At 39.9% G+C, this 24,988-nt stretch overlaps 1 protein-coding gene across 5 annotated transcripts; it reads right to left on the reverse strand.

The window, feature by feature from the left end:
- Positions 1-4,553: 4,553 nt before the first annotated feature.
- On the reverse strand, positions 4,554-24,508 carry Prdx4 (peroxiredoxin 4). Of its 5 annotated transcripts, none has more exons than XM_021250196.2 (8): positions 24,059-24,495; positions 16,831-16,948; positions 14,793-14,909; positions 9,642-9,764; positions 7,818-7,948; positions 5,956-5,990; positions 4,856-4,902; positions 4,554-4,662 (listed from the first exon to the last, which is right to left on the reverse strand). In XM_021250196.2, the coding sequence occupies exons 1-8, from the start codon at positions 24,351-24,353 to the stop codon at positions 4,659-4,661; spliced, it is 870 nt and encodes a 289-aa protein (XP_021105855.1). In that variant the 5' UTR covers positions 24,354-24,495; the 3' UTR covers positions 4,554-4,658. The 5 variants fall into 5 exon arrangements, with proteins under 5 accessions (XP_021105855.1, XP_012923770.1, XP_087049757.1 ...); XM_013068316.3 differs by having other exon boundaries at positions 4,852-4,902; positions 24,059-24,494; XM_087193631.1 differs by lacking the exon at positions 24,059-24,495 and adding an exon at positions 21,684-22,001 and having other exon boundaries at positions 4,852-4,902.
- Positions 24,509-24,988: the final 480 nt, after the last annotated feature.

Consider the following 24,988-nt stretch of genomic DNA (forward strand, 5'->3'; position numbering starts at 1 on the left):
TGTCTTTTTTTGTAAGGACTACTGTGCTCTCAGGAGATGTGGTCTCCGGTGGAGAAATAGTGTCTTAGGTACTTTCTCATTGCTGAGACACAGTACAAGAGACTGGCAAATTAAAGGAGGAGAGGTTTATTTTGGCTCAGTTTGTAGAGGTTTCAGTCCAGGCTCCAAGGCAGGGCAGCATTGCAAAGGGGCAGGGCAGAGGAGAAACAGCTCATGCCATGGCAGTGGGAAGCAGAGAGAGATCAAGGGAGGAGGAGGGAGAGAGATGCTTTCAGGCCACGCCCCCAGTGACCACCTCCTCCAACTAGGCTTCACCTCCCAGCATCTCATTTAGCTATAACCTCATCAGTGAACTACTCCACTAGAGTATCACACACCCATGATCCAGGCACCTCCCAGAAGCCTCACCTATGAGCTCATGAGGGTTTGGGGGACATCTAGACGTAAACCATAACAGGAAATGGGTGTATATCTTCCCTCCTGTGATGCCTTCCATCCTCCCTGTCTTGCCTTCTTGTTCATGCTCTGGAGTCTCCACAGAGCTTATCACACTGTATTGCAATTCCTTTTTTACATACTGATATCACTTATGAGTCTGTAGGCTCTTTGCAGTTGTCATATTTAAAAAATATTAGCTAGCAAAGTATCTTACACATGTGTAGGTAATAATTTCTGTAGAACAAATGTGTGACTTGGGTGAATATGGGTGTCTGATTTAGCATTTGAATTGTTTTTCTTTTGGGTTTTTGAGACAGGATGTCCTGGAACTCACTATGTAACCCAGGGTGGCTTCGAATTTGAGATTCTCCTGCCTTAACCTCACAAATGCTGGGATTGCAGGTATACACCACTCTACCTGGCTGGAATTTTAAATAAAAACATTGTAAGTTTGGAACCATACATGGTGTCCATCTGTATTTCCAGTACTTTAGGAGGCTGAGGCAGAAGGACTTGTTCGAGCCCAGCCTGGGCAATTTAGCAACTTAAAGAGACCCTGTCTCAAAATAAAAACAGGCTAGGGATGTGGCTAGCAAAAGCACTAGGTTCAATCCAGTATTGGAAAAAAATTGCAAGCTTAAGCTTCAGAAAGGTATCTTTTAAAATGATTTTTTTGTGTTTTTTTTTTTGGTACCGGTGATGGAACTCGGGTCCTTGCACTTGCAAGGCAGGTGGCAGAACCACTGAGCTAAATCCCCAGCCCCAATTTTTTTTTGTTTTTTGAATCAGAGTCTCGCTATGTAATGTAGTTCAGGCTGACCTCTAACTCACTATGTAGCCTGGCCACAAACTCGTGATGATCCTTCTGCCTCAGCCTCTGGAGTGCTGGGATTACAGGCATGCACCACTATGCCTGGCCCTAAAATGTGTTTTTTTAACATTTTACATAAACGTACAATATTGCGCCAAAATTATATTGTTTGTAGTGATATTGGTAAAAGTTGCTTTGCTATTTATAAAATACATACATATTAACTATGATGAACAATTTTCTTTCCTTTTTAAAAGCTAGGTATGTTCATGTGTGTGAATGTATGAACATGTATGTATACATATAAATACACACATATATATATATTCTCCCCTTGACACAGACCTTTATGGAGCTATTTACCTGAAACATATATTTCATTACATTTTATATATTAAAACACTCAAAGATATTTCAGAGGGCCAGGGTGATACTTTAGTAGTAAAATGTTTGCCTAGCATGTATGATGCCTCGGGTTCTAGCTGCAGCACCCTCCAAGAGAAAAGAAAAGAAGATATTTCAGGACAAAATGTCACTGAACAGGGTCTAAGGAGAGCATTAGAGCTGTGATAAGGAACCTAACCCACTCCCCTGTGGAACAAGATTGCAGGTTCTGACTCCTGTTGCAGAAGAAGAATTTTCAGCACACATCAGGAAGAGGCCGAGGGTTTATTAGACAGAAATTTTAGTACACACAAGGAAATGGAGTATGGGAGAGAGATAGGAAGGGGGAGCCCTTATTTCCTAGAGTAGGGATATTTATGCGCTCTTGAGTGGGTGGAAACCCTGAGAAAACGTGACTCAACCCCCAGACAGGTGCTAGGCCGTTTTACAGGTAAGGGCCCAGTTTTTAATTCTTTTTGATAGGTAATCAAAACATTCATTGAATCTCTCAGCCTATTCCTTTGTCTTAGCTTACTGCTCTTTACTTTCCCAATGTAGGCCAATTTATAGCCTTTCAGTATTCCTGAGGAATTTGATGGAGTCTGGACAGAAAGGAGCCTAAATTTAACCAAAGGAATGCTGCTATGGGTTGCTTTGAATGATTTTGACTGGGTCCCAGAAGTTGTAGTCTTCTTAAAAGTACAACCTTGCCTTTCTATCTACTTATTTCTTCTACCCTACCTCAATAGTATTGTCGTACAGTTTATAGGTAACAAAATATATTGGGGGTTAGGATATGAACGTATCATTAATAAAATAGTGGTTAATGTTTGAGAACAATATCCAACCTGAAAGTCTACTGATAGATGGGAAGTTTAGGATGTAGGGTCAGCTGTGCCTTTGGGCAGAGATGATGGGGTGGAGGTAGGATGTGGGGAACAATCTCTTGCTTGATAGCCTGGAAACTACAGAATTTCTTAAAAAGCATCCCACTATGCTCATGGGAAATTCAGAACTTTCAGTGCTTAATTGGGAAGTACTCAACCGAAGACCCAAAATCTAGGGGAGAAGCTGGAAGAATAGACATTTATGTTAGTGCACCGGAAGGACAGTGCCTGATGTGCTCTACAGAAGCTTCAGGTCATCTCTTCACCTGTTGCTATGGATAAGCTCCTACTCGTGGCATTTTGACCTCATGCTGCACAGGCAGCTACTGAACACTACCATTTTCCCACTTTCCCTTCATCTGTTGGCAGCTGTCTCTAGGGAAGGTTTCTCAACCTCACCATTTGTTTTTTAAAGCCATTTATTTTTTGTTGTGGGACTGTCCTGTGTACTGTAGGATGTTTAGCAGCACCTGTGCTAGATGCCAATAATATTTTTCTTTTTTGGTGCTGGGGATCAATCTCAGAGCCTCATGCATGCTAAGTACGAGCTTTCCCACTGAGTGACACCCCCAACCCTTCCACAGTTTTGACAACTAAGAACATCTCTAGCCAGTGCCATGTGCATGTCCCAGAGGCCGAATCCCAGGCACAGAAAAGGGGTGCATTAAGTACTTCTACTCACAGGCTGCTTATACCACCCAGTTAATATGAAAAGTAGTAGGCCTGGGTGCATTTTCATCTGTAGTTATCAAGAAATCACTACATTATCAGCACCTGTTTCAGTAATCAAATACTAAGCTCCTTGAGGGCAGAAATTTGGCACTTGGTCACTAATGTATGCCAGGCATTTAGAATAGGTGACTGATAGTTGCTGAGAGCCAAAACATTAATGACTGGCTTCCTCTGGAGTGGATCTAAAAATACTGTCCTTGTAAATCTACCTCAAATTAACAGGAGGGTGAAATGACTCTAAAGACACTATTAATCAAGATGATACAGGTTCTTTGAGGAAGAGAATCTGTAGTTTTCAAATCAGAAAGAAAAAATCTGAGAACAGGATCCCAACTCCAATGTATTGATTGAAAAAAAAAAGATTATCACAAACTGTGTAAACATCAAAGTAGTAGCAGTCTTCAACTTTACTAATAGGTTGGTTTCTAAAATCTTGACTGTTAACTAGCATTTGTTGTAGAAAAAGGTTATAAATGGCAGTGGGATCCCTGTGTCCACCCACAAATGCCTGTCACTGATCACCTGCTATATCTCAGGATTGTTTCATCAAGGAAGCGAGTAGTATCCCACCATTTCTAGCGACTGGCTCCCCCAGGAAGAAGAGCTTTTGTGAGTACTAGGAGAGGGGATTAGGGAAAGACAGGACGAGGTAAATTCTCCTGGTATTTGACTATATGGCCTATCTATGGATGATTACAATAAAATAACTGCCATTTTGGGATGACGGTGGAGCACTGGAGTTCTGCTTTGGGTGTGGTCATATGTTAAGAGCTAGCTATATGTACCCAGGGGCTCACCTTCTATTTCTTAAACTAAAAACAAACACACAACCTGATACTTAGAAATTTGGTGCAAGTTAAATATGCAAATCTGAAGAGGGGCCAGAGAGCTTTTTTATTACAAAGCAGTGAGCTATGGAGTCACAACCTGTTCTTCACCGCCACCCTGAAAGGTATGGAGAGGTGAATCACTAGGGTGTGACGAGCTCAGAAACTAGAATGATCCTGTCTGTGTTCCGTCTGCTTTTGCCTTTGCTAGCTGCTTACCTGAGCTTGTTTCCTTGTCTCTACAACTGAGAACACCTAGTGTTTCTTGAGGACCAAATGGAACTGCATCCAACTTGTTTAATCCAAAGCCTGGCCCATGGTGTACACTTCGTAAGTGTCAGTTATTATCCTCATTACCAGTTTGATCTAATCTGCCATTTCTTGTCTTTTGGTATCACTGTCTACCCTTAACAGTACATATCTTTGGAGTGTGACATGGATTTTTTTATATTCTCCAAGAAATTAATACTGTAATGCAATGAAACAGTGACCTTTATTGAGAACCTTGAAGCCTTGTAACTTGAAGTATTTTTCAATTTTGTTTGTCGAAATACTTCAGTTTGCCAGCTGGATCTGGAATTATCTGTTAAAAACAAAAATAAGAAAAAACCAAATTATTCATTTCAAAAGCCAAAGTACATCACTAGTAGTCTAGCATTAGTTGCCCATTTCTCGACAAAACTGTATCTGTCCTACCTACTAATCTCAATGACCCCAAAATGCAAATAATTTTAATAAATTAACATCTGTACTCAAGTGCCGCAAAACTTACTTACAGCTCTTCTCTTGGCCACCAGGCTTTCATGGCATCTTCAGGTTTGATCTAGTTAAATCAAACACATTGAGAGCATGGGTACAGATGTTAATGTATTTGGAAAATCATTTGCAGATTAAATGATGGTATGCCACAACAGCCTGAAGAGAGGGCACTGTGTTCACTCAGAGGGCAGCAAATGAAGTTTTGAAGGTCTGGAGTGCAACTTTTTAATCGCAAGCTTCAAATTAAAAAAAAAACAAACCCCAAAATCAAGAATTCAAAAATGCTATTATCTTTAATAACTAGTGAATGAATATGCTGAAAAGTGCTCCTAAGAGCATCATAGCCTTAGAAACTTCAGACTTAAAATAATATTTCTAATATGACTTGACTTCAGATTATGTTATACATTAACTAATGTATAATGTTAATGTATAACATACTGAGTCAGGGTCTCCCTATGTAGCCCAGGCCAGTTTTGAATTCAGAGTTCCTCCTGCCACAACCTCCCGAGTGCTGGGATCACAGGTGTGCGCCACCACACCTGGCTAAAACTTTTGATTTTAGAAGATAACAATTTAAAGATATTTAAGCAAGTTTCCAAACTGCATTTTGGCCAGAGACTACTTTAGAGATTGTTTATAAATCATACAGCCATCCTAAAATAGTGTACCTGTTTCAGTGTTTTCTTTCTTCATATGACAAGGAGAGAATCATTTCAGTGTTCTTTAAACCAGATTTTCTCCAAGGTTTTTTATTACATATAGGAAGGTTTTGGATAGGATTGTTTTCTTAGATCATAAAATCAGAAGAAATTCCATAAAATAAATTTGCTCTACCAAGTCTCCACTCTGCCTTTTGTTTTTGTCTTTTGGAAGAGTATATTTCTCTGGACACTTAGTTTTAAAATTCATAGCACCAAACCCCATATTCTGTGTTTTCCAGTTTCATATATTCTTCCTCCAGTTCAGAGAACGTCTGTACTCTAGGACTACTTAGCAATGTTTACTTCACCTATGAAATCGAGGCAGTTCTGTGACCAGAAAGCTTACCCTAAGGTTAGCATATTGCTTTTTGGGCTCTAGCCATGCCCTTAACAAAAAAATCAATATGACTTACTGTTTCACTACCAGGTTTCCAGCCAGCAGGGCAGACTAAAGGAGCAAAAATGGAAAAGACAGTTTAACAACAGAATTTAGTTTCTTTCTTTAGCAATTTGTATCTAGATGTCCCCCACAAAGCCTCATGTGGTCAGAGGCTTTTTACAGGTGGCTTGATCTAGTGTGTGATGCTGGAATTGATTCATGATGCAATGCTAGGCTCAAGGGCACTAGTAGTCTGGATGAGATAAAAGGGGAGAAAGATGCTGTTAAGGTTCCCTTGTTGCTTTTGCTACCATGTGGGCACCATGAACTGTTTTTCCTCTGTGATGCCCCTCTGCCATGTGCCACTCTGCGTTAGAGCCAGCTGATTATGGACTGAAACCTCCACAAACCGTGAGCTTAATAAACTCTTTCCCCTTTAACTTTGGATGTTGGGTATTTTGCCTGAGAAAAGTACCTAACACACAATTCTTAAACTTTTTGTTTCTATATTAAACTGAAATAGAATATATTAATATTTCCAGACCATCAAGCACTTGACTTTTTTTTTGGCACTGGAGACCGAACCTAGGGCCTCTGTACTGAGCTACATCTCTTGCACCACCCCCTCTTTTTATTTAGCGATAAGGTCTCCCTAAATTGCTTAGGCTGGGCTCGAACTTGTAATCTTCCTGCCTCAGCCTCCCACGGTGCTGGGATTACAGGCACGAGTCATTGTGCTTGGCTAGCACTTGCCTTCTGTTAGCTTAGCTGTTCACACTAGGAAATTTTAGTCGTGGAGCTGACTGGTAGGCAGGTAATCTATTTCCATTTTTACCAATTAGGCTTAGTTACATTTTTATTTTTAAAATTTTTATCAGCCCATGTTTGCAGTGAATAATATTTACATTCCTCAGGGGGATTTGGTGCATGTACACAACACATCTTAATCCTTTTTTCATCCCCTTCCCTCCCCCTCTGCCTCCTTTCCCTCCTTCTTTTGGTCCCCTTCCCTTTTGTGAAAGAGCTATCTCCCTATTTTCTATTATCTATGTATTATTTTGCTCTTTAATTTATTTATAGATACACTTTCAATATAAGAAACGAAGTGGAATTCTTCTCTGACAAAGTTGGAAAGTTTGGTCATCTGGTGAGCTGAAAAGGGATGGCAACGGCTCCTCTAAACTGACACACACTTCCAGTAAGCATGTCTGTCTCCTGTCCTGCAGCGCCGTGCACTGATAACCATGCTCTTCTGTCCAGAGACTGCGGGACACACCGACTCAGGTACTGAGTCACATATTTATTTATTTATTTATTTATTGTACCGGGGATCGAACTCAGGACCTTGTGCTTGCGAGGCAGGCGCTGTGCCGCTCAGCTAAATCCCCAGCCCTTGAGCCACATATTTAAAAGGTGTACATAACATGTTCTATTTTAGCAAAATCTCACTTTTTCTATTTAGCCACTGATAAAACTTGGAGTAAAAGGATAAATTCATAGATTACCAGTGTGAAACTGAATAACCACAAGGGTTACATTACTTAAAGAGCCAAATCCAGTAATGTAAATGTGCGAATGAAAGCTACATCAGTAACATGTGCCATAGCGGCACATTTTAAGTTTACAGAAACATGGTTTGAAAAATTGTAGTAGCATAGACTTTTCTCTTTGAGTTTATCCAAAATGACTATGTAAATACTAAGTATTTTTACTTCTTATCCAGGAAGGAGAATAGTGATATATTGTTGAAAGCACTTTAAATAATACTTTGGTTTGCTAAAAGGATCTAATAAATTGAAAATAGTCAAAAGTCTTTGGAACCTTCCAAATTATCTTCAGGATAAGAAACCAAATGAACTACGCTACTATCTCCCACACTAAGAAGTGGCAGGATACCTTCTCCGTGTTTGTCGGTGTATTGGAATGCCTGAACCAAACGTAGGGTCTCGTCCACCGATCTGCCCACAGGAAGGTCATTCAGAGTAATCTGTCTCAGGATTCCTTTGTCATCAATAATAAAGAGGCCTCTGTGAAACACAAGAAGGGCAGACGTGAGGCCACTGCTTCTCAGTTAAGACAAGTATTAGTTAATGTGACTACCTGTACCATCCACACGGAAGGATGCTATACAGGACCAACAGCTCGCTCCCTATTTATCAGTACACACTCGTGGACATGTATGTACCTCCTCCTCCATCTACTGTGGGATTTGGGATTATCACTGTTAAAAGGTAGCTTTCAAATTGATTTTGGCTATGAAATGTACCTTAGCATTTATGGTTGCTTAGGATTATATGACTTGAAACAACGATGTGCGTATATCACTTTGGAAACGAAAACAATTTAAAAAAGAAACTTGATTCAAGTAAGGTTAAAATAGCTAAAAACAGTATTAATTTTACTTGGTCAATGTTCAAATAATTCCACATTTTAAAACTGCCTCAGTCTTTTTAGTGACATACTTACTCTTTGGGAATTAACCTAGTAATACTTTATGAAAGCAGAAAACCTTAGGGACCTGGCAGGTACAAAGGAGAGAAACTGGGACAATGCGGCATGATACAGGACGGATGGGCCTTGAGAATGTGCTGAGTGAAGAGGCTGACAACCAAAGAGCACGTACTGCAGGCTTCCACTTACATGAACCGTCCACACCGGGCAACCACGCAGCCTCCGAGTAGATGAATAGCTGCCCAGGGCTGAGGGGAATAAGGAGGGACTGCTAATGGGTACAGGGCTTCTTTCTGGAGTAATGAAAATGTTCTAAAATTCTGGTGATGGTTGCACAACCCTGTGAATGTACTAAAAAGCACTGAATTGTATTCTTTAAATGGGTGAACTGTATGGTATGTGAATTGTAACTGAATAAACGAGTTATAAAAACAGGATTTAAAAAACTAACACTTTCACATGAAACATGTTACTGGCACTGCAGAGTAAATTAGCAATGTAAAAATAACAAAACTACCACCCTTTTAGGCTAAAACTACCCTTTTTCAAAGAATGATGTTGGCATGTGTTAGCTCAAATAACCCAGTGAGAGCTGCTGGTTAAAATATTGCTTTAGCTGGGTGTGGTGGTGCACACCTGTCAAGCCTGCACTCGGGAGGCGGAGGCAGGAGAGTGTCACGAGTTTCAGGCCAGCCTAGGCTACACAGTGAGTCCAAGGCCAGCCTCAACTACATAGCAAACCCTGTCTCAACACCTCCCCCCAAAAGATATGACTTTAATTTTTCCCATCCCAAAGACACAGGTTTGTTAAGTATTATGATATTTATATGTATGTATGTATGATTATTATTATTTTGGCTTATTTAAATTTTTTTTTTTTTTGGTTTTTTGAGACAAGGTCTCACTATATAGTTGAGGCTGGCCTTGAACTCACTATGTAGCCCAGGCAGGCCTCAGCCTCTTAAGTGACATCCTGCCTCAGCCTCTCGAGTGCTGGAATTACAGGCATGTGCTACCATGCCTGGCTCGGCATCTATATCTTTTATCTGGAAAAAGATAGGGTCAGACAAAGACCTCTAAATAACCTTCCAGCTCCAATAATGTAGTTTAGAGCACCCGCTGGTTATTTTAAAGAACATCTACAACATTTCTGCCAAGCGGAGCAAATACTTGTTCAAAATTTGTATCTTCTAACTTATAAACAACATCCAGTTCCAGAGGATTATAGATGTACTTGGGTTTTTCATAATATAAACTACAGAAAAGGACCTCAGAGTGTGGCCTGCGTCCTCTAGGTAGACACCATAGTCCTTTGAGATCTGATGGTTCAGGTCTGAAAGAAGTGGAATCCTTATCGACCCCAGGCCTCCTTGTCTCCGAGGAGTATTAATCCTGTAACACAGAACGCTTTCTTCTCAGAGCTGAGTACACAGCACGCATTCAAACAGCAAGCAGTCTTTCTTTGCACGCGCACATATGTGAACACACATTCAATATATACATTCCTTCTCTAACATCATCAGGCTAATTGCTTACTATTGTCTTTTCCCCATTTAACAATATGTTCATTTCAAACACTAAATATTGGTGTGTAAAACCCATTTTTGATGAATGGACATACTGTATTTTACAAATCTCTACTGATAAGACAGTAAACTGTTTCATGGAGACATCCTTGTATTCTCATCTTTGTATGTTTGCCTGATTAATTTCTAGAAATGGACTTGACAGATCACGAGATACACACTGTCACAAACATAACCTCAGAAATGTGATCAGAAGCCTTGAGGCAAAGCAATGCAGTGTCCTCAGGAAGAGGTGGAGAAAGATAGTCGCCATCCTCAGAATGAAGTGCTTTGTTAAGTTGAGGCCACAGAGCTCATGGGCTGAGGTCCTAACAGGAGGGCAATGACACGGCACCAAGAGACCAAGGCAATCCTGTCCCAGATGTCTGCGGCCCCAGTTCCACCAAGACGTCGAAGTCTTGAGTGGTATGAAACCTATCTGGCTGAGAACACAGCCCCAGATTCTCTTGGGAAAGTGATCCCAAATTATCTGAGATGATCCAGTTTTTCCTACAGCCATGTTTTAACCCTAGGAAGATTTAGAATCACGGTAGGAATGGTTATACAAACAAGCCTAGGTTTAATATTTTTTGTATTAAGAACTAATCAGTCAATATTTATATGTTAAGTTACTTTTAACATTCAGGAGATTTTGTCTTAATGGAATTAGTTAAGTGCTTGAAAAGGTTTGTCTGAAAATTGAGATACTTTCTTTTTCTTGGGGGGCGGTGCTGGTCCTGGGGATTGAACCCAGGTCCTTTGCGTTGAGCTACATCCCCAGCCCTTTTCATACTCTTAATTTATTTATTTTTACTTTGTTATTTTTTTCTGAGCACATATTTGTACTATGTAATGATCACATTCTTCATGGAGAGCTGGTCATGTACATAACGCATCTTAATTCTTTTCTCATCTCCTTCATCTCTTGGTCCCTTTTCCATATGCAAAAGATCTATTTAGCTATTTCCTATTCTCACCTTTTATTTAGCGCACTCTCTCTCTCTCTCTCTCTCTATATATATATATATATATATATATTTTTTTTTTTTTGGTACTGGGGATCGAACTCGGTTTCTTGCACTTGCGCAGCAGGCAGTGAGACAACTGAGCTAAATCCCTGGCTTATTTTTTTGTTTTTTGAGACAGGGTCTCGCTATGTAGTCCAGGCTGGCCTCAAACTCAGGTGATCCTCCTGCTTCAGCCCCCAAATGCTGGGATTACAGGCATGCGCCACCACACCCGGCTTGCTGTTGGTATTTTGATTGGCACTGCATTAAATCTGTTTGTAAGTTTTGGGAGTATGGCCATTTTGACAATATTTGTTCTGCCTATCCAGAAACAGGGGATATCTTTCCATTTTCTGATGTCCTCATTTTTTTTTTTTTGAGCAGTTTTGGTTGTAGAGGTCTTTCACTTTTTTGGTTAGGTTAATTTCTAAGTATAGTCAAACCTTAGATTACGAGTAACTTGTTCCGCGAGTGTTCCAGAAGATAAGCACGCATTTCTAATAAATTCTAACTTGATAAATGAGTAATGTATTACAATAAGAGTAGTACGGCACACTGAAAGTCACATGATCACAACTGGTTCTTCTCTTTCTCTCTGCTTTTTTTTTTTTTGAGTCAGAGTCTCACTATGCAGTTCAGACTGGCCTTGAACTCACTATGTAGTCCAGGTTGGCCTAGAACATGCAGTGATCCTCCTGTCTCAGCCTCCCAAGTGCTAAGATGACAGGTGTGCACCACCACGCCTGGCTTCTTGCTGCTTTGGATTATGAATGGAACAAATTATTCTTGTAAACCAAGGTTTTACTGCATTTTTCTTGATGCTACTGTGAAAGACAGTGTTTCCCCAATCTTTTTTTAAGAGTTTATTTTTATTGTTTGAGACAGGGTCTTGCTTTGTAATTCGGGCTGGCCTTGAACTTACAGCAATCCTCCTGCCTCAGCCTTCTGAGTGTTGGGATTACAGGTGTACCCCACCACGCCTGGCCCAGTGAGTTTATTACTGATGTGCAGGAATGCTATTGACTTTTGTGTTGATTTTTGCATTCTGTTACCATACTGTTATGACTTGTTGGCACTTTTCAGAGGTGGCTGAATCTAGAGTGTGTGGTGCTGGGATCAAGGGTGTGTGATTATTAAATCAGTCCACTGATTGGTTTGGCAAAGTTCTGGCTAGGATTAAAAATATGAGTGCTACACATGTCCTAGGGTGGGTAGCCTGCATACAATATAAGGGACAGAAGGAAGCTTGTCTTGTCCCTTGCTTTGCTATCTTCTACCCGCCATGAACGATGCTTGTCTGCCATGCCACCCTGCCTTGGAGCAGCTGATTATGGACTGAAACCTCTATAGACTCTGAGTCAAGTAAACCTTTCCTCCCTTAACTATGAGCATTGGGTATTTTGTTTCATCAATGAGAAAGGTAACTAAAACACCTATTACATTTGGTTTTTAATTCTAGGAGTCTTTTGAGGGAATGTTTTGGGCCTTGTATGGAGAGGATCATGTCATTTGCAAATAATGAAAATTTAATTTTCCTTTCTTATACATATCCCTTTTATTTCTTTTTCTTGTCTGATTGCTCTGGTTAATGTTTTGAAAACTATATTGAACAGGAGTGGTGGTCTTGTTCCTGATTTTAGAGGGAAAGCTTTTAGCTTCTCCCCACTTAATGATATTGACAGCAGGTTTGTCTTAAATGGTTTATCAGATTGAGATAAGGTCCTTTTACATTTCTTTTCTTCAGAGTTTTTATAATGAATGGATGCTGGGTTTTATCAAAGGCCTTTTCTGTATCTATTGAGATGATCATGTGATTTTTGTCCTTCTGTTTATGTGATTTATCAGTTATTGATTTGTGTATGTTGAAGCATCTCTCCATCCACGGGGTGAATCCTACTTGGTCATGATGTATGATCTTTCTGATGATGTGCTGCATTGTTTGCCAGTATCTTGTTGAGGATTTTTGTGTCTATGTTCATTAAAGAGATTGGGCTGTAGTTCTCTTTTTTCTTTGTGTCCTTTTCTGGTTTTGGAATCAGGGTAATGCTAGCTTCCAGGAATGGCTTTGTGAGTACTTCTCTTGATTTCATTGAAGAGTTTAAGGAGTACTGGGGTTAGATCATCCCTGAAATTCTTGTACATTACTTTTTATTTTGAGATAGGATCTTGCTAAATTGCTAAGTTGCCCATGCTGGGCTTGAACTTGAGATCCTCTTGCCTCAGCCTACCAAAGTGCTGGCATTACAGGCATGCACCACCATGCCAGCTGAAAACTGAGAAAAGGGAATTAACTCTTTCTTGTGTGTGTGGTGCTTGGGATTGAACCCTGGGGCCTTGTGTCTGCCAGGCAAGTGCTTTACTACTGAGCTACATTCCCTGTCCAGTAATTAATTTCTTAAGGAACAATAATGAAATTGCAGCCCCTAATCAATTATAATTTTTTTTCTTTTTGTACCAGGGATCGAACTCTGGACCTTATGCTTGCAAGGCAGGCGCAGTGCCACTGAACTAAATCCCTGGCCCCAATTAAAATTTTTTATATATACTTATACATGTGTATGTATGTGTATATGTAATAATATGTGGAGAAAAATTTGTATTTTGAATTTGTAACTTTTTTTTTTGGTACTGGGGATCGAACTCAGGTCCTTGTGCTTGCGTAGCAGGTGGTGAAACCACTGAGCTAAATCCTCGGCCCTTGAATTTGTAACTTTAATGAATTGAACATTAAACTTTAAATCCAAAAGAATTCTGAATGATCTCTGTTACACAAAATTATGAGCAAAAAATTGTGCTTACACATACATGTGTGTTTTAAATTTTGAGACATCTTGCTGCTCTCCTGAAATGCTGAATCACTGTGCATAAGTGCCATTCTTCATACTTTTGCCAATATTCGATGTAGTTTTTCAATTTAACGAAATTTAAAAAATTTTTATGAGTACATATTTGCAGTATGCAATGATTAAATTCATCGTGGGAAGTTGGTACACGTACATAACAAATCTCAATTCTTTTTTTTTTGGTACCAGGAATCAAACTCCGGTTCTTGCACTTGTGAGGCAGGTGGTGGCACCACTGAGCTAAATCCCCGGCCCACATCTCAATTCTTTTTACTTCCTCTTCAATCTTTCAAATCTTGGCCAATTAGACAGCGAGAAATGGCATCTTTTGTCATTTGATTTGCAATTCTTTGTAAGTAACTAGGTGAAAAAAATTTTTCATGACTAATGAATTTAAAAGAATTACTTTCTAAAATTATTCCTTTTTTTTTTTTTTGGTACAGGGGATTGAACTCAGGTCCTTGCGCTTGCACAGCAGGTGGCGAAACCACTGAGCTAAATCCCTGGCTAAAATTATTCCTTTTTGAAAAGTATAGAAGGTATTATGATTTTGACTTATCATACTCAAGAACTGCAGAGAAGAAAAATGCTATATTTTAAAGATTTTTTTCCTCCAGATAAAGATAAAGATTACTCAAATGATCATAACAAAGTAATCATATAATCTAGTAGTTTTTGCTATGGAAATCACATCCCTATATTTAACTTTCCTCCCTAATTTTTTTTGTTTTTGGTACCGGGAATCGAACTTGGGACCCTGCGTTTGTGAGGCAGGTGCCAGAACCACTGAGCTAAATCCCTGGCCCTCCTCCCTAATTTTGCAAGGATGGATACAATTCTTAACATTTTTACCATAACTACATTGAACTATCAGCTCACTATATTGCTCTCAGATAAATCTATTCCCCAACTGTCTGATAAATGGCATTATCATGTTTATCTGCCCACAATTTAGAAGGAAATACATTTATCTTTTTGCTACAAATTTAAGTACAAAATACTGACCAGGCCAAATGAGTGAATTGTGAATCAACAGAACATGCTACCACTTCAGTATTTATGGATCTGAATTCTTCAATTCTGTCACCAAAAGCGATAATTTCAGTTGGACACACAAATGTGCTGAAAGGTAAAAAAAAAAAAAAAAATTTCAGTATTCTCAAATAAGAATATTCAAATGACCTGAATGTTCAAATGACTTAATTTTTACAAACACTTTTAATATATAAAAATGCACCTTAAGAACAATTTTATATATGGGCCTTCTCAAGATGAAATTGATTTAAAAGACTGTCATTTGATTAAATATTTAATAAATATATATTACAGAGTTCCCAATTATATCTCAGTAAGCTCAATGGTCAACCAATATTCCCTTCTCGCTTATAGGAGCACTCCAATTTTATTAACTCTTTTTGGTCTTTTTTACTAGTACATGTTTGTAGTACATAATGATTACATTCATCATGGGGAGTTGGTACATGCATATAACATATCTTAATTCTTTTTACTTCCTCTTCTCCTCTCATCCTGATTAGCTTTATAGCTTTCAAGTAATCTACACAAATTTTACATCATTTCACTATTGTTTTACATATTCCTATATTACCAATCCTCTGAGCTAGATGCATCTAACTTGTATTTTTTGTGTGTGTGCTTGTTTTGAGGCAGTAGTTCAGTAGCCCAGGCAGGCCTTGAACTCATGGTGATCCTGCCTCAGCCTCCCGAGTGCTAGGATTACAGGTGTGCACCATGGCCAGCTAACTGCATTTTGGAGATGATGTGGTGTTCTCCAGGAACCCCCACCCCTTCAGTATAGGTTCTCTCCCACCCTGTGCAGCAGGGGTTTTATACCATAACACCATCATGCTGTCAAAAGCACATGTTTAGTGACTATTACCTAGGGCAGTATTTTCATCTCTTGGTAGGGACTCCTTAAACTGCGTTCCAATGAACACTTTAAAAAAGTAAACTTTTAACCCTACTGGTATAGCTAAGTATCTAGCAAGCATGGATCTTCCTTATGAGGGTGGGATTGTTTTCTGTCGAACAGCTTGTGGTGGGATCCCAACAGTCCATCAGGCAGGTTTCTTTGTCTCCTCCCTTCCCTTCCTTCTTTCTTGCACTGGGGATTGAACCCAAAGAGCACAACTGTGTAGATTTCAAGTCTAAAGTACTGAGACTGAGGTTAATGGGTTATGACTCTGAAATACATGGTAGATGTTATCCTTTTTCCTCAGTAAGATTTTTTATTGGTAATTTTTTAATTGAAATGTTTGATAGTTTCATTTTGTAAGATCCTCCTCTCTTAAGATAGCAACAGATGTCTCCTCCTTGATGTGAGATCTCTAATCCAGTGACATAAATGACACTGTATTACAGCATCTTATAAAATGCAGTTTTCACAAAGCATCACATTTTACAGAAAATATCACAAAAGATTTAGTACAGGGCCTTCAAGCCTGCTTTAAAAATGCCAACTCCTAAAAGGGATCCCTTAAATCAAATTTTTCTTCCCCCGTTGAAATCTTTGTGGCCTTAGCACTGCGGACTTTTTTTTTTTTGAGACAAGGTCTCACTACAGTTTAGGCTGGCCTTGAACTCACTATGCAGCTCAGACTGGCCTCAAACTCAAGGTGAGCCTCCTGTCTCAGCCTCCCAAGTGCTGGGATTATAGACATGCACCACCACACTCTGCATGTGGACATCTTTCTTTAACTGCCTCTTCTGGCTTCTTTTTTGTTTCTGCTTCTCTAATCAATCCAAGGATTTCTCCACTTACCCCTCTTTCTCATCCTAATCCAAGCCCTGGGCAATTCTAAGATTCCTTCTCTTGTCTCTTACTCTGTCATTCTCAAATCCTTCCCATCTGCCAACTTCACTCTCCATCTAAGATGCTATCTTTTTTAATTTCTTATTTCAGTTTGCCTTTTTAAGAACCAACAGCCGAATAGAAATTTCTTACTATTTGATGTTCTTGAATAGTGAATGATAGAAGACGGAGGTTTTACTAGATGCTGCAGTATTTACATGTATTACTTACAAATCAAGTGGGTAAAAGAAAAAAACCAAGTATTTCCCATGATAATCAGTTAATTTCAGCTCCTTGAATTCTCCATTTATCACAGCTGTTCCTTCCCAATAAGGTGCTGGCTTGGAAACTAAGAAAGAAAAAGACATGATGTTCTGTAACTCTGTGAAAGTTGACGATGGCATGAGGTTGTCTCTTTTTTTTTGGTGGTGCCAGGGACTGAACCCAGGGCCTTATGCATGCTAGGCAAGTGAGCTACCACTGAGCACCCCTACACCTAACCGGCAGGCTGGTGAAGCTCAAAGACTTCTCAGAACTTAAAAAAAAAAAAGAACTTAAATGTTTCTGAATTCAAAAAGTACAATACTGTATACAGAATTATGGGAACCAATGCAACCATCAAAATATTAAAAAACCTAAATTAGTGATACAGCAATATATGTGTTCTTTTATCAACACTTTAAAGCTACAGGATCTGGCAGTGATTTAATGACTATTTAAAATAATGAGTAGAAATGACGTTTCAAGACACCTGCCATAACTATAACATAGTACAAAAGTATCTGTGATTGTATTCACAACAGACACAAGCAAGTACTGATGAAGGTAGCGAGTTTGTTGCCCATGTCCATAATAGGAGGACATGTTCAATTTCACTTGGGGTGAAATTGCCTTCTTTTCTATCCAGGCTCACTCCCTATACTCCATGCCTGCAAGAAACCTGTTGGATACTTCAATATAACCACCCTCAACTTATCAACTTCTACATTTCAAATAATTAGCTTTTCACGATAGTTTTCTGGATGTACTAATTTAGTTTGTCCAGTTTCTTACCTACACAGGGGAGGACCTGCCACAGACAGGTTACCCTATAGGAGGAAGAAATGAGCAAATGCACTAGTCCATGGGATCATTTTCCTAGAGGGCTTAGAAAAAAAGAGAGCCCCTTGAACAGGTTTCAGATGACCTGATGAAACTGAATAGTTAGTGCTGCTCTCTAGTAAGGGCATACTGTAATTGTAGCCAACACCCTTTTGTAATATAGCTTCATGCTGTTAATGCATTTATAATTTCAGAACCATCACATACACTGAGGTCAATACTTGCTTCCAAGTTTGACTGAAATTACTAGAAAAATAACACCTATACTTTTGTACAACAGCCAGCATTTGTGGTTACTCCGAAAAGACAAACTGAGGGTGAATTTCTCTGTGAAGTTAATATATAACGTGATTACTTGAGCCAGCAGCCTAACTCATAAATAATCCTGATCTGATTAGGTAAAGGCCAGGAGAGAGCATTAGACAGAAGAAGGGTATTAAACTATATATGTATATACATATACTATCACTACTACTAGTAATAGTATTACTAGTAGCATATAGTATATACTATATATAGCATATACTATATATACACTATGTATAGTATATGCTATATATACTATATACAGTATATTATAGTATATATAGCATATACTATATATACACTATGTATAGCATATATAATATAGTATATTAAATACATTATAGCATAGTATATTGCTACTATATACATGTGCTACATATACATATACTACTAGTAATAGTATTACTAGTAGTATATACTATATACTAGTATAGTATATATAGCATATACTATATATACACTATGCATAGTATATATAGTATATTACATATATTATAGTATATTGCTACTATATACTATATACATGTGCTACATATACATATACTATTACTAGTAATAGTATTACTAGTAGTATATACTAGTATAGTATATATAGTATACTATAATATAGTGTATTATAGTATAGTAGTATATACTACTATACCTACTACTACTATATATAAGCTATATTATATATAGTATATACTATATATGCTATATATAGTATATTATACACTATATATTATTACTGCTATTGCTATTACTATATATAAGCTATATTATATTTATAAACTATATATATATGGTGTATATATATATATATGTTTTTTTGGTACCGGGGATTGAACTCGGGTCCTTGCGCTTGCAAGGCAGGCAGTGGAACCACTGAGCTAAATCCCTGGCTCTGGTATATATATATGTTAAATGCTACTATATTAGTATAGTATATTATATAGTATATAGTATATACTATATTAGTATAGTATGTTATATAGTATATACTATATACTATATTAGTATAGTATATATAGTATATATAGTAGTATATAGTATATAGTATTGCTAGTAGTATATATTATATACTAGTATAGTATATATAGTCTATACTAGTATAGACTATATATACTATATATTATTACTATTACTACTACTATATATAAGCTATATTATATATATAAACTATATATATGGTGTGTGTATATATATGTTAAATGCTACTCAAATAAAAGGTTATGATAATTCTAATGATCTGTAACAATGATAATCCTTAAAGATTTTAGCATATTGGGAAAACTATATCAGAAAAAATTTTTTTTTTCAGAAAATTGACTTTTGAGATTTTGGTTCTTGATTTAAGAATTGCAGTTACTTTGCTAAGATCTATAAATATAATCCCCAAATAGTATATACTATATATTAGTATAGTATATTATATAGTATAGTATATATAGTATATATAGTAGTATATAGTATTGCTAGTAGTATATAGTATATACTGGTATATACTATATACTATATATTATTACTGCTATTACTACTACTACTATATATAAGCTATATTATATATATAAACCATACGTTCATGGTGTATATATATATATCTTAAATGCTGCTCAAATAAAAGGTTATGATAATTCTAATGATCTGTAACAATGACAATCTTTAAAGATTTTAGCATATTGGGAAAACTGTATCAGAAAAAAAATTTTTTTTCAGAAAATTGGCATTTGAGATTTTTGGTTCTTGATTTAAGAATTGCAGTTACTTTTCTAAGATCTATAAATAGAATTCTCAAAGCAATCTGTTATCTATTAAAAAGTAAACAAGAATTGTCCTGAATATAAATTATATAATTAACACAGATTCTATTAAATGCAGAGATGTATAGAAAATAATATTTAAATCACTTTATAACACCTACCAACTTAACAGTTTTTTTTTGTTTTTTGAGACAGAGTCTTACTATGTAGTCCAGGCTGGCCTTGAACTCTGGCAATCCTCCTGCCTCAGTCTCCCTAGTGCTGGGACTTCAGGAGTGTGCTACCACACCCAGCATTAACAAACGATTAATATTTTGATCTTTTCTAGTCTTTTTTTAAACACCCAAGATCCTGTCCTGGGCCCCCAGTTTAGTTTCTTCTATTTTCTTAAAGGAAATGGTAAAGTATCAAGTTTTTCATGTTACTAAAGATGATTTGAAAATATGGTCTTAATGGCTTTATAATACCTGATTTTTTTTTTTTTTTGGTACCGGGGATCGAACTTGGGACCTTGCGCTTTCGAGGCAGGCGCCGGAACCACTGAGCTAAATCCCCGGCCCTATAATACCTCATTTTATGAATAAAAGTCCTTGTATCTGTAATTTTACATGAGTCTACATATGACACAGAGATGTAGCAAATACATAAAAATTGAAAGAATTTTCTGGTAAAGGGAAAGCTATTATTATTTGCTTCCATACGCAACTTGGAAGTGAATTTCTTTCCTAGGGAAAGTATACATACTATCAGGAAAGAATTAACTGGCTGATGTATTTCAAAATATTTTTCCAGGCAAATGAAACCAATGGGACTGGGAAATAGTGATTTTGAAAGTGCAAGACTGCTTTCTAAATACAAAAATCTAAATGTAGTTAACTTTCAGTATGAAAGAATGTTTAAGAAGGCAAACAGTTTTTTTCCTTTATCATTCCCACTTCACTGTAATTCAAAACAATGCTCTTGGCTTACCTCTGGGGGATTCATAATGGTAAAGCATTACTTTTTTCACTGAATACTGGCACAGAACATGCCCTAACCACCACAAAAGCCAAGTACACATCTACTGAATGTCAAATGATCTGTAGGAAAAGTAGCTTATGCAAAAGCAAGCAAGGGATAATCTTTTATTTGTATCCCCTCCTGGTCAGTTCTTTTTGGCTACCTCAACATCCAGATGCAGCGGTCCACAACTTTCTCATTATCTGCTTAGTCTGACGTGTCCTCCTGCAAGTGGTCATAAGCTTTGTACACTGGACAGAAATGCAAATAATCCAAAGCCAAGCTGGCAGGACACAAATAAGCCACGAGATTTATCATCAACCCAAATGTGCTAGCTTCCAGCCTCCTTCCTCCTCCCTCCAAAGTACACTTTGTGACCGATTTGTGGAAACATACAAAAAAAGCATCAATGAACTATACAGCTTTTAGGGAAGATGGCTTATAAAAGTCTTTATAAAATGCAACAATAACAAAAAAGGAAAAATGAAATATTTGACCTGTATATTGTTTCACCACTTTTCTGTTTAATCAAACTTTCTGTGAATCATTATTCAACCATTCAATGCATGCTTCCCCCAAAGAGCACGGGAAGAGGCCGGACGTGCCGCAAGTCACTTCACGATGCTTGAGGAAGTTGTTTCAGTTTGCACAACACCCTCAATGTCTGTAAGCCCAGGGCTAGAGCCACTTTCTTTCCCTCATCTGTGGCTTTTGGGGTAACCACTAACTCTTCCAAAATCTGATCAGTAGAAACCATCCCTTTCTTCACAACTGGAACCTCCCCACCTCCACCCTCCAGCCCCCTAGAAGAAGCAAGCAGAGTCAGGGCCCGGAGGCAGCCCAGGGAGTGCCGCCCAAGCCTAGTCCCCTTCCTCCAAAGCCCCGGGGAGCAGTGTCCACGTGTCTCCGGCTCCCCCCACCCCGCAGGGCACCACCTACTCTTGGCTTTGCTTAGGTGCAGGGAGTGGTCTGCGACTGACACCCGGGACACCTCCCCCGGGTACACTTGTCCACCAGCGTAGAAGTGGCACTCCTCTTCTCGGGTCCGGGGCCTCTCCTCGGTCTCCAAGCCCCGCAGAGCCCCGGTCTGGAGCAGGAACAGCAGCAGCGGCAGCAGCTTTCGGCCCCATCTCGGGGCCAGAGTCCTCTCGGCTTGTAGCTGCGGTGACGCCTCCATGACCACGAGAGCGCAGACACGTCCCTTGTAGCGCGCGCAGTTTCTCCCGCCGCTAGCGCAACACCCGCGCGAGCTAGGGCGCGGCCTCGCGAGACCCGCTCCGCCCCATTTCCCCCCCCCGCTCCACGTGGGCTCCGGCCCCGCCTCTTTGCCCGCGGTGGGCGTCTGCGCCTGCGCCTTGGGGCGGACTTCGGCCGACTTGCCCAGTTTTGGAAAGGCGTCCTCAAACCGCCTCCAGAGCTGCAGCCGTCCTCCGGGTAGGTCGTAGACGTCCTTCCACGCCCATCTCTTTCATAAAGCCCCTACACACTATCCCCTTGAAACCAAACCAAACTGGGCGTGGTGGTGCACATTTGTAATCCCAGCACTCTAGGAGACTGGGGCTGGGGGATGGATAAATTCCTGTCTCAAAATAAAAAATAAATAAAGGACTGGAATGTAGCTCAGTGTGAAGGCCCCGAGTTCAATCTCCAGTACCCAGAACAAATCAACTGAAATTAAGCGAATATGCTGGCTCAAAGTCAAATATGGCGTATTTTCTCATGTGCAATCTAAAATGTTTTAAAGAGATGACATGAAAACAGAAGGGAAATATGAGAGAAAAGGAAGGGCATCAGAGGGGAGAAGAGAAGAGTAAGGAAGGTAATGGAGAGGTGGTCAAGTGCTGCAAAGATTCAGATGGGAAGAATGCATTGAGAATCCTAATAGACATTTTACTGTTTTTTCCCCTTTTAGTGGTGCGAACAGTGGCATGACCCTTCTCTGTAGCCGCAGCTCTTTTAAATCTAGGGGTAAGTTAAAAGCAGACAACAGGCAGTTTTGGGTGTTTTTTAAAAAAAAATCAAGACTTGTAAAGTTCCCAGAAAACTCCTCTCCCAGTACAGTGTTGTCCCATCTTGTGACAATTATCCTATTACCCACCCTAGGCCTTCTCTGCCCTCCAATGCCTAGGTGCAGCCCCGCCTTCCCCCTTAACTTTGCACCTGCGCCCTGGGTCAATTTGACGCTTCCAGTTGGGTGTGCTCCTCCTCCCACACTTTTCCCACAAAACTTTGCGCGGGACTGGCTTCCGGCCATTGAAGTGATCCATTTCCGGCCTCTATCCCTGACCACTCTTAGACCCTTTCATCCTGCAAAGCCGCCCCATTGCATGCTATTGTCCCCCAAAGCCTAATGGCTTGCATTCTAGTCCTCTAATAAACATTTATCCTTTTTAAAAATGTGTAAGCAGTGTCATAATTCCCCTCTCCATTCGTAGTCCCTTTCAGTCTGAGGGGAAAACTTAAAGAAAAAAAGTCTAATCTGAAAGGCAGTATCTCTAAGACCATTCTCTTCCCGCAGGAAAGGAACTACAGGGAAGACAGGCAGTTGGGGTGTGTGTGTGTGCGTGCGTGTGTGTGTGTGCGCGCACAATCGTGTCGCAGGTGTGTACTTTTAAAAAATCAAAACTTGTGGAGCTGAGAGTGCGGCTCAGTGGTACAGCGCGAGAACGTAAGGCTTGGTTCAGTCCCCAGCACCAAACACCATCACCACCACCACCACCACCACCAAAACAGAAACCCAGAAAAGTTCCCACAAACACCCATCTCCCAGAACATAATTGTTGCTTCTTCTGACATTGACTCCATCAGCCGCCCATGTTGACTAGGATTGGGAAGTAGGGGCTGGGAGAAGAGACACAGCACACACTGGAAAGAGGGGGCCAACAGCAGGCTTTCTGCCCCCAGGAACCCCGTGTCTTTCTGGGAATTCTTGTCATCTTTCTGAATCCTACAGAAGCCATTCTAACTGATTTTCCTCCATCAACTGTCAACTCCCTGGGGCTGAAATCAATGTCTAATTGGTCTTTGTTTCCCAAAGAACCTGGATAAGCATTTGATAGTGTAAGCGCTTGGTTTTATAAGTAATTCCTAATATTCCAAGAAGTCTTTCTCACTTTCAAGTTGTTCTCATATATTATATACTTAATCCTTGTGATAACCCTTCGAGGCAGATAGAAAATCTATCCTTTCCAAACATTGCTCACCCTGCTTCTGGCCACTACGTGCTTTGTTTTCTGCTTCCTGTCTCCTGCTTTCTGTGGGCAAAGGATTAAAGCCAGCCCCCTTGTGCTCAGGGAGGGAAAATTTGTCCTTACCCATAACATTTTCCTGCAGCTCTTCGCTTTCAGGAGGCGTATAGGTAGGAGGAGGCCTCTGACGAGGTGGCCTCTGATGAGGTGGCTGTCGCTCCCATTCTTCTCCTTCCCTGGCCTCTTGTTCCACATGGAAGAGGAGTGGGAGCCGAGGGGTTTGGGACCCCCTCAGGCCTATGCCTCTTGGTCGGCTTCGGTGATCCATGGTGACTGCTGGATAAACAGCCACCAACCTAAACTGTAGGGACTGAACTGGGCCTCTGAGATTGGCCCTGGGAAAGGAAGGGCGGGAGAGCATTATGTCTCTGCGCCTTTTTGCCCCCGGGGCTGAGCTGAGACTCCCCAGTTGGTAGCAGGGTCTGCTCACCAAGTGGGCCCCAGGGAACCCCTTGCGCACCGGGGAGAGTGACCAAGTTGGCCACCTCCCTGGCACCGACTCTGTGCCTCTCAGGCACACTGGAGCCCCTTGGCAGCTGACATTCTGAGTGGCAGTTCCTTTCAGCCAATGAAATGCGTGCAGACTTTGTGATGTCATAGTGACATCCAGCAGGGGGCTGGTGGGGGGGGCTGCCCTCTGGGCACTTGCCCTCCAGCTGGAGTCACTTACCTACCCATGTTAATAACAAAAACTGTCACACACAGAGGAGTGCTTTTAAACCTAGGGTGCACCTTGGACTCACCTGGGGAGTTAAAAAGCAGTCAAAGGCAGGGACCACAACTCCACAGGTCCTTGGGTATCACTAGTTTCACAAATGGGCAAATATGGTTAAGAATCACCACAAATGGCAGTTAAGAGCGTAGGTTTTGGGGTCAGCATTTCTAGGTTCAAATCTAAGCTTTTTTTTTTTTGCGGTACTTGGGATCAAACTCAGGACCTTGCATTTGCAAGGCAGGCACAGTGCCACTGAGCTACACCCCCAGGCCCAAATCTAA

This window comes from Heterocephalus glaber, unplaced genomic scaffold, assembly GCF_053883595.1.
Source record: "Heterocephalus glaber isolate CG9 unplaced genomic scaffold, H.glaber_assembly_v1.0 deba00001594, whole genome shotgun sequence".
In the NCBI taxonomy this organism is placed as follows: domain Eukaryota; kingdom Metazoa; phylum Chordata; class Mammalia; order Rodentia; family Bathyergidae; genus Heterocephalus; species Heterocephalus glaber.